At 41.6% G+C, this 10042-nt stretch overlaps 1 protein-coding gene across 1 annotated transcript in view; it reads right to left on the reverse strand.

Annotated features, from left to right (window-relative positions):
- The window catches only part of igsf11 (immunoglobulin superfamily member 11), a 37203-nt gene that overhangs the window by 25395 nt on the left and 1766 nt on the right, over positions 1–10042 (reverse strand). The window contains exon 2 of the mRNA XM_015401940.1: positions 9133–9296. Within this exon, the coding sequence (XP_015257426.1) occupies positions 9133–9296 (164 nt within the window). The remainder of the gene's footprint in view (positions 1–9132; positions 9297–10042) is intronic.

A 10042-nucleotide genomic window follows, 5' to 3' on the forward strand; every position in this document is an offset into this window, starting at 1 on the left:
ACAGACCCCCGAAAGACCGGCTTCGTATGGATGAGAGGCAGGTTTGGTGAAAAAATAGTGAATTTAGGCCAGGGTTTGACTTCGTGTGGACGGGGCCTTAATTCACCGAAGACTTGTAATCGTAACATATTTAAAATAGCTTATGTCTGTATTTTTTTTTTTTATATTTGAATACCAAGTTGGTAATTACAGATCATTAGGTACAAATCAATGCTTAAGGTGCTATTAAATTCTGCCCGGAAATGATCCAGTGTAGTCCCTTTTCAAATGCTTCTGTGTTGGAAGCTGGAGAAGTACCACCTTTCTCCAGCAGAGTCCGCCGTGGATCCTCCTGAGCTGAGCCTCCTTCACAGCTGCAGCTCATTCCATCATCAGAGGATCCACTACTTAAGCTGTCTTCAGAACTTGCCTCAACGCCGCAGTGTTGATCCAGTTGGTTAGCACTAAGCCTAGAACCTCTGAGAACTTTTGTTGACTTTGAATCCAAGCTGGATTCTAACCCCTGTCTCTGTTTTCCAGGAAACCAGTCTTTCTCCTGTGAAGCTCTGGAAGAGCTTAACCTGCCAAGCCTGCCCTCTGAGCCAAACCTGAAGCCTGCCTTTGAACTTCCAAGCAGCCTTGGATCAAGAGCTGGAAACCCTGAGCTTAGCTCTGTTCAAACCCTAAGAAGTAAGACGCTGAAGCAGCTTGCGGACTCTGCGAACCTAACTCTCTCCAGTTCCAACAACCATCCTCTCCAAGCCTTAATCAAGGACCCTCAAGGTACAAGTCTGAAACAATCAAAAGACAAATCTCTAATGCCCCGCTAACTGAACTGTCTTCCCACGCAGACTCCGGTGAACCCGTGTCCCTGGACCAGAACCAGAACCAGTACCATTGTGCTTTTGTGACAATAAACTCTGTTAAACTTTTACACCTGTTTCCGTCTAGTGGTGTTCTGCATATTTGGGTCTCTTTTGAGAACCCATCATGACATTCTGACACTACTGGTATATTTTATTGATTTCAGCTTCCTTTTTTTTTTCTCAAGCTGCATCGGTTTAGTGTTATTTGTGCAATATCCCAATATAATACTTCTACTATAAAAACGTTTTTCTTAAAAGCTGTCATATATGGAAGCACTGTATAAACTGTATATATATATCCCATGCACCTTTTTATTCCTTTGGCACCTTCTTCTTCTCCTTTAACTATTTGAGCTGATATAAAGACAACATTTCTCTGAAGTGAGATCAATTAAATCAATCAATCAATTTTCCATCAACTGATTGGTTATGTGAAGGTTAGGTTAAAATACCGTAATCACTAAGCTATGTATTGTTATATATGTGCCAGGGAGGAACTTACTCTATTCTAACCTATGTAGTTCTACATAAAATGCTTTAAGTTTTGACTTCATAAGTTTTATCGTAAAAGTATATTCTGAAAAGTGCTTATTCCACCTTAAGCTGTTACTGAGTATGTATATATATGAGTACTTTACCCACCTCTGGCTAAATACTAAGGTAATGAAAAAGAGAATTTTCCTGAAAATTAGAACAGAATGTCATCAAACATTTTGGGGAAACGCAGATGATGAGATGAAATCGTTCAAAGCTTTAAATTGATTAACTCAAAAGGTTTCAATTAAGTGGAAGCAAACCTATCAGATGATGTCACAGAAAAATAAAGACTTCTTGGCAAATTAACAAGAAGACATTTTTGGTCCTCATGTGTCCAATGCCAAATAAATGAATGCAAAGTTTGCTAATTCACTTGACTGCTGCTGTATACAGAGAGGAAACGAGGAACACTGTGAGTTACAACTTCTAGCCTGAGAATGTCATTCCAACTGTTGAATAACAGGAGCAGCAGTACCATGTTGAAGGACTAGTGAACTTCAAACACCCTTTTAATCCTACAGCAGCCACATCTAAAGACACACATAAGGAACTTAGAGGCTTTCTGATTGGATTAGCATATTGCTCATAATTTGAACTTAATGATATTTTCATAATACCACAAATAACAGATACGAATGTAGATATTTGCAAATTAGTTATAAATTTTGGTACTACTCTAACCACTAGATAGCAGTAAGGTGCCTCTGATGTGACCTCTTTTCTTTGTATTTTTTTGGTTGTAAATTTCTCCCATACCTTCAGCTGAAAAGCCTGAAACCCCACACTGTGGGACAATAAAGGACTATGCTATTCTATTCTGTAATCGTTGTATAAGTTGAGAATTTGTTTAATTTTTGTTATAATTTTATCATTTTTATTAGGTAAATGGAGGAAAAGACATAAAAAAAATCCACCCACAAATGTGGACAACATATTGTGGATTAGAGCTGCATAAAAAAAAAAAAAACCCAGTACTGGTACTTCCTTTAACAAACCGTTATGGTCGATCTCTACTTTTGGACGGTTCTCAATTTCTTTGTAGAACTAAACCCTCAAAGTTTTATCCAAGTCGAACAGTTTTAAAAGGTAATCAGACTTAACATTTAATAAATGTTAACAAATATTTGTCTTATTATTGAAAGATATACTGTAGTCTGTATGGGTGTTTTAGACAGGGGCCAACAGGAGCAGTGCCCCTTTCTACTGGTCCTGGCCCCTTCTATGGCTCCTGTAGTGAAGTTTGTTTGACATGTGCTGGCATAGAAACTACAACTGATCAGACATAAAAACTGTTTCATCTGTTACCTACATTTTTAATCATTAAGCTGTCCCAGGACTTATTTTCTCAAGATCATTAAAGACCTCAGCTGCGATATCATTTTAATATTTGTCGTCATCGTCTCCCGCTTTATCCAGAACCGGGTCGCAGGGGCACCAGACTAAGCAGAGACTCCCAGACGTCCCTCCTCGCAGACGCCTCCTCCAGCTCTGCTGGGGGAAGCCCTAGGCGCTCCCAGGCCAGCCGAGAGACATAGTCTCTCCAGCGTGTCCTGGGTCGTCCCCTGGGCCTCCTCCCAGTGGGACGTGCCTAGAACATCTCCCGAGGGAGGCGTCCAGGGGGCATCCGAAGAAGTTGTCCGAGCCACCTCAACTGACTCCTCTCGATGTGGAGGAGAACCGGCTCTACACGGAGCCTCTCCCGAATGACCGAGCTCCTCACCCTATCTCTAAGGGAGAGCCCAGCCACCCTGCGGAGGAAGCTCATTTCAGCCGCTTGTATCCGGGATCTCGTTCTTTCGGTCATGATCCAGATTTCATGACCATAGGTGAGGGTAGGAACGTAGACCGACCGGTAAATTGAGAGCTTTGCCTTTTCGCTCAGCTCTCTCTTCACCACGACAGACCGGTGCAGCGTCCGCATTATTGCAGCAGCCGCACCGATCCGTCTATCGATCTCCCGCTCCATTCTTCCCTCACTCGTGAACAGGACCCCAAGATACTTGAACTCCTCCACTTGAGGCAGGGACTCTCCTCCAACCTGAAGAAGACAAACCACCTTTTTCCGGTCGAGAACCATGGCCTCGGACTTGGAGGAGCTGATTCTCATCCCTGCCGCTTCACACTCGGCTGCAAACCGCCCCAGCGCACGCTGTAGGTCTTGGCAGGAGGGAGCCAGCAGTATTTTGTATTTTTTCATATGTTTTCGTAAATTTTCATAAAACTAATACAGGGGTCTGCAACCAGCAGCTGCAAAGTAGCAAAACAGAAAATATCTAAACCAAGGACTGCATCCACTTTGTAACGATGATCCTGCTACAACTAGTTGTTTAGAATAGGCTCTGTTTGTGCACCTTAAAGTTTTCTCTCTCAATTTTTTTTTTTTCTGAAAAAAATCACACGGGAGAAACTCTTTAATAACGTATATATGTTAGGGATGGAACGGTTTATGAAAACCGTCCGAACCGTTCGGTTCGATTCGCGTGTGTTGCGTTCGGTTCATGCGCTGCTCCTTTTTCTCATAGGCGAAGCGTTTACACTCCAGAGCAGAAGGTGGTGGTACTGCGACCAAAGCCAACCACCAGCAGTAAACAAGAAGAAGAAGTGAAGCAGCGTAGCCGGGTGTAGCAGAAAAAAATCAGTTGCTGTGGAGAATTGTGTGGGTATGGCGAGTGGGAAAGAACAGGAGTTGGAAGACACGCCAGCAGCACTTTATAGGTCTGCTGTATGGGACCGCTTTGCATTTAGAGTGACCTACGATGACGGCGGACAGAAAGATGTGGATAAAAGTGCAACAGTGTGCAAGCATTGTGCAACACGTTTTGTTTATGCTAACAGCAACATGACCAACATGTCAGGCTAACAATCAACATATACCGAACTGAACCGAAAACCGTGACCACGAGTTAGAGTTACAGAAGGCAGCTGCTTACCAACCGGACTCACTTATCATTAAAGTGGTCCCGATTAACATTTAAAGAAGCATTTTATACAACTCCAGTCTGCCACATCATCACATTTTACATCATACACGTTTGCAGATGAGGAGACATCCTTGGCTCCAGCCTTATCAAAATATAACACTTTGTTCTTAGCTGCAGGACACCGCTCTCATTCCATTCCCAAATATTTGCCACAAGCAAGATTATAACTGTATATAGCCGGACCGAGGAACTAGCCTAATTAAATAAACTACTGGGGAAAACATCAGTTCTGACACGCAACAGGCAGCTAATGTTAAGGTGTAATAAAGTCACACATCATCAGTGATAATTATCCTAACATAGTTCAATTAAGCATACCAAGAGGAATGGAGGAAAACAGCAATACTCTAATCGCAGGTTAAAAATATGAAAAAAATCATTGTAATACAGCACTGGCCAATCTGACTTTTTACTATCTGCAATTTTTAAGTTAAAACTGAAGGCAAGGTTTTCATTTCTGTCTTTTTTAATAACATTTTGCTCAGTATGTGGAAGGATCTACAATGTATTTGGATCAGCAATCTGTTCAAGGCCGTTTTCAATTTGTGTGTATATGAATATGCCAGTATTTGTGTGTGTGTGTGTCTGTGCAGTGAGAACAGCTGCGATACAGAGCCTGTCGTGGGCGTGAGTTAATTAGTGCAGAAGATGATTGTGTTATTTGGGCGGCCGACCGGCACCGGGGTTCAAAGTGAAGAGAGGCAGGTGAGCTTGTACGGCCTGCAGCTGCATGTTAAACAACCGAAATGGAATCACAGAAAGGCCCGCGAGGGGGAGGAAACATCGACTGAGAGGGAAGCAAATGAGAGAAAGGTGAGAGAGAAAAATTACAGGGAAGGGCTATTAGGAGGGATGGCAGAGACGCTAATTAAAATTAGGGCATGAAACTACATATGGGCCGATGGAAAATACAAAAGAAAAGTCTAACTAGACAGACATTAAGAACATGAGGCCTTTTACAAACTTCAGATAAACATTTTACAGCAATAGCCTCTGGCATTGACTATAACTTACAGACATCTTTTTCTGAAAAGTTCAAAAGTTTTCTAAATGATCACAAAATCTTTGGAAACTCATTTAGAAAAAATGTAACCTGACCAATGTGTCACATAGAAAACCTTGGAACTTTTTTTTATCAATAAAGCTCGTTAACTATTGTACTGCAGTCAGATGCACCGAAAAGAGAAGTATTGTGTGATTTGTTTTTTATTCCTACTAATATGTATTAGTATCATATTTAAACAGAATCCTTGTGGGTTATTGACACTTTGACTGTATTCAAGACTCCTGGCATACTAATGCCTACTGGAACCATACTTTCCTTAAGAACAGGAAGCCTTTAATGCAGGCGGTAATAAAAAAAAAGGTTTCAACATACAAGGGTTATTTGAAATAGAACAAAATATCACAATGTCACCTAACATAATATCCCGAACCTCAAACAGTTCACCAAGCACAGTTGGATTTTTATCTGGAATTAGAGTATTATACACATTCATTCCTGCCAGGACGTAACCAAGGAGGAGAAAAAAAAAAAAAAAAAACTTTTGAGAAGTAAAACTCACAATAATCATGTGACTGGTCTTCTACTGGAACTTGTGCTTTAGAAAACTGTCCCAAATTGAAGAATGTGGAAATTGCTGAATTGTTCAAAGAAAGGAAGAAGAACGACATTGTCTATTTTGACACCATATAAGGGACATGATGGGTTGATGGGTTGACATGAAGGGTTGATGAAATAAGCTGCTCTGGCCAGACTGGAACAAAAGTACGTTTTTTTATAGACTACATTTGAAACAACATATGTTGATAAAAACTAGTGTTGCGCCGATGCCATTTTTTGGCCCCGATACCCAATACCTAGCTGTGCAGTTTCGGCCGATACCGATACCATAATAATGTTAAATAATTGCCATCATGGCTTTGTCAAGCTGCTGCCTACCTTTGTGAAGCAGGAAAAAATCTAATACAAAGTGAATCCAGTAGAACTTTTTATTGCCTACCAGGAATGGGTGACAATAGTTGAATAAACTTTTGATTGTCAAAATGGTATCGGTGCCCTATTTGTTGGTACTCGCCGATACCGATAGCACCATTTTAGGGCAGTATCGGGGCCCCGTCCGATACTGGTATCGGTATCGGTGCAACACTAATAAAAAGCTAACAACCTAAACACTCCATCCCGACCTTGTCCCATGGAGATGGCAGCATCCTTGGAATAAAACCTGTAAAGTCGGGCATACACTGTACGATTTTTTGCTCTTTTCGGGCCAATTCTCCAGTCGTGCAAGAATTTTTTCGATCGGGCCGACTTTCAGCCTGATCGTGCATTGTTTAGTGTAGAGGGGGTAACAAGGGGAAATCAGCCTCTCAATACCACCCCCCGATCAGGAATAGTAAGGTCGGGAGAAAATCAAACATGTTTGAAATTCAGTCGGCCGTCGTAAGGTCGCATCAGAGCAACTTTTAAAGCCTGCAGTTTCGTCTTACAGTTTGAGCTGTAGCTACGTGCAACGATTGAAAATGTGTGTATGCCCGACTTTAGAGGCTGAAGGGACTTGAAGTGCGGCCGGGGATGACAAGGAGTACAGAAACCTAGTTCATTCAACCACAGGTACAAGTTGAGGACTTAAGTCAGCGACAAAACAAAATTCCAGGCCAAGAAAATAATAGTTTACATCAAAGGATGATAATCTGTTGCATGAGTTGAAAGTGATGCCACACAGATTAGATCTTGTTTGTGTTAGACATTTCATTTAAGTCTTGGCTTGTAAAACAGATAACCATGAGCTCCTGCTGAACTTATCTTTAACCTTCTTTTACTAAAGTAAACGTTGGACTGTGTGCTTGTTTTATCAATCTTTAAGAGCCTCAGTGCTGATTCTGAGCCAATTTCTCTAACCTTTTTCGATAAAAGTATTCAATCTGTTTGCTCTCCCTTAATTGGTAATTTCTTTCACCTGCCGTTTTCCTTCCCTGCCTCAATTATAATTTATTCCTCTCACCTGTTTCTTCTGTTTATATTTAGTTCAGCCTGAGCTTTCAGTGCCAGATCATTATTTGTTTTCGTTGAGTCTGTCTGTTCAGTTTGATTTCATGGTTCATGTCCTGGATCCTGGCGGCCAGTGGAAAGAGGTTTTAGTGTTTGTCTCGTCTCCTGATTGTCCACTGAGTCCTCTGGGTTTTTGGCTCTATATGTGGGGAGGTTCAGTTTTTATCCAGAAAGCCTGGCTCCGGGGAGGAGACCAGTTTAAAGTCCTGCATCAAGTTCTGGTTCCACGTCCTGTCTCGGCTACCCTCTTCCACTGAGCCTGTTCATCTGCACCTGATCCTGTCTGCTCCTGTGCGTGACCACCTGGTCATGCTTTCGGACCCTGTCAGACTCTGAACCCTCCTGGGAGCCTGTGGATGCCTGGAAGTCTGGATCCTGCCTCCTGTTCTGTTCCTGCCTGACCTGGATCCTGTTCCTGTCTGTTCTGGATCCCTGACCAGGATCGGCTTCCAGCATGTCCTCTGGAACTGCAGCACTTGGGGACATTCTTGGACTGGACTGTTATACCAGAGAGTGTCTGAGATTGGGCGGTGCCCCGCCCCCCTCCTGCAGTGTCCGAGTGCTTTAGTTTTCTTTATTTAATAAATGTTTTGAACTTTCCTACTGGCTGTCTCTCCTTGAATACAGGGTCCATCTGTCCTCGGTTAATGACAAATTCTGCTTTAATGTAGATCCACTGAAAGAATTAACGGACGGTGAGAGTTTAAGCGAAATTATGGTTGTAAAAACTATTACATTTGGCAAAAAGTCAAATATAATTTTTCTAGCATTTAATAATGGTGAACATTTTAATGTTAGATTTTCACTTTAAACTCCTTTTTGTAATTTTGGTTGCAGTGTGAAAAATTAAAACTGTGTGGTACTTTTTGAGCAAGCAAGAGATAACGGATGTAACCTTTAAGTTCTGCTATGGAATTCCAGTGATGCCACAGGACCACTTAGCTTTATGTAGAGTGATTGTGGTTTAATTCACAAAGGAAACGTTTTCTATGATGTGCCGCAAAAAGTACAGTCCAAAGAACTTCTTCTGTATTCCCGCTTGTGTCTCCTTGAACCCCAGTCGGCCTCAGCAGATGGCCGCTCACACTGAACCTAGTTCTGCTGGAAGTTTCTTCCTGTTCAAAGGGAGTTTTTCCTCTCCACTGTCGCTACAAGCATGCTTAGTGTGAGGGATTGTATTTGAGTCAGTGAGTCGATGCAATCAACTGGTTTTCCTTAGATAGAAAACTTTGAATCAATGGATGATCTGGTGAACTGTAAAGTGCCTTGAGGTGACATGTGTTGTGAATTGGCGCTGTATAAATAAACAGAATTTAAATAAATATAGATAAGAAAAGGCCTTGTTTGTTTGATCAGCATTATGGCTTTGAATACAGCCAAGGATGTGTCATGATCCTCACAACGACCCTGAGTAAGGCTGAAAGTTCATGATCCAAGTTTATGACTTGTAGCTCAAAGATTTTGGTGTTTTGGGATGTTTGTGCCTGTGAAGTCTCTATATCCTTTGTGCTAATCCTGATGTTCTCTTTGCGCTGTATCTGAGCATACATACAAAAAAATAAAGTGTTGTATACCTGCTTTGACTGTAAAGATGAGGGAGAAACAAAATAATCATTATGCTTATATGAAAATATTCCAGGTAGGATTATTGATTTCTGACCTTTTTAGAGCTGCTGGTGTAGAAATCATTCTAAAAGGATGGGTGTATCATACATACCTGCTCCGGCTGGTTGGCGTTGGACAACGGGATAACCATCCAGATTATGTTGAGGTTGGTGAGAGCAGCGCTGGTGGTAAAGGAGCAGGGCAGGATGGCTGCCTGGCCCCGAGCCACCTGGATGCTGCTCTGGGACACAGTTACTTCCAGGGCCCGGACACTCACTGCGGAAAGAAGCAGGAAGTTGTAAGTATCTTGGTTCAAAAGAATGAACGAAACTTGTAGTTTAAGTATACAATAACTCATAATTGTTTACATCAGTTCAGGTTAAAATGTGCTTGGATGATTACATCAATGCGAAGATGGACAGTTAATGTCTAAACAGTAAAAGTACTGTACAGCTCAACAACCCCTTGATTTCTACTGTTATAGATATGCAACAAACCAGTTTCACTACGAAGACAGCCAAGATAACGTGAATGTACACCAATGCCAGCTATTATGGAGCTTCCACACCAAATACAATTCAAGCTTTTTAACCAAAATTTTGCATGACCAACAGCAACAATACTTCACTCACTTCACCACATCATTTTCAACCAATTCTATCTCTATTCTCCTACTCTGCAGAATCTGTTAGTTCAATCTCTAACGTTCTGCTCTCTCTGCTGTTTCTCATACTAGCTTCATCTGGTCTGTTCCTGTTTTGCTGTTACTCCATCCTGGAGAGAAATATCAGCTGTGCTGATATTCCAAAAGTGTGAAAATCTTAGCGCAGATATTATTTGTGATTTACAAATGTTATAAAAACTTGAGTTGTTGCCATTAAGTGCACTTGTCCAGTAGGAGGAATTCTCAAAGCAGAGTTGTAGTTTCTTTTTGGTAATAGATTTGACCTTAAAGGAATAGTACACCCAAAACATGATTAGCCTTCATTTTCTACTCACCCCCATGCTGAACAACACTCTGG

This window comes from Cyprinodon variegatus, unplaced genomic scaffold (genome assembly GCF_000732505.1).
Source record: "Cyprinodon variegatus isolate N-32 unplaced genomic scaffold, C_variegatus-1.0 Scaffold33, whole genome shotgun sequence".
In the NCBI taxonomy this organism is placed as follows: Eukaryota; Metazoa; Chordata; class Actinopteri; order Cyprinodontiformes; family Cyprinodontidae; genus Cyprinodon; species Cyprinodon variegatus.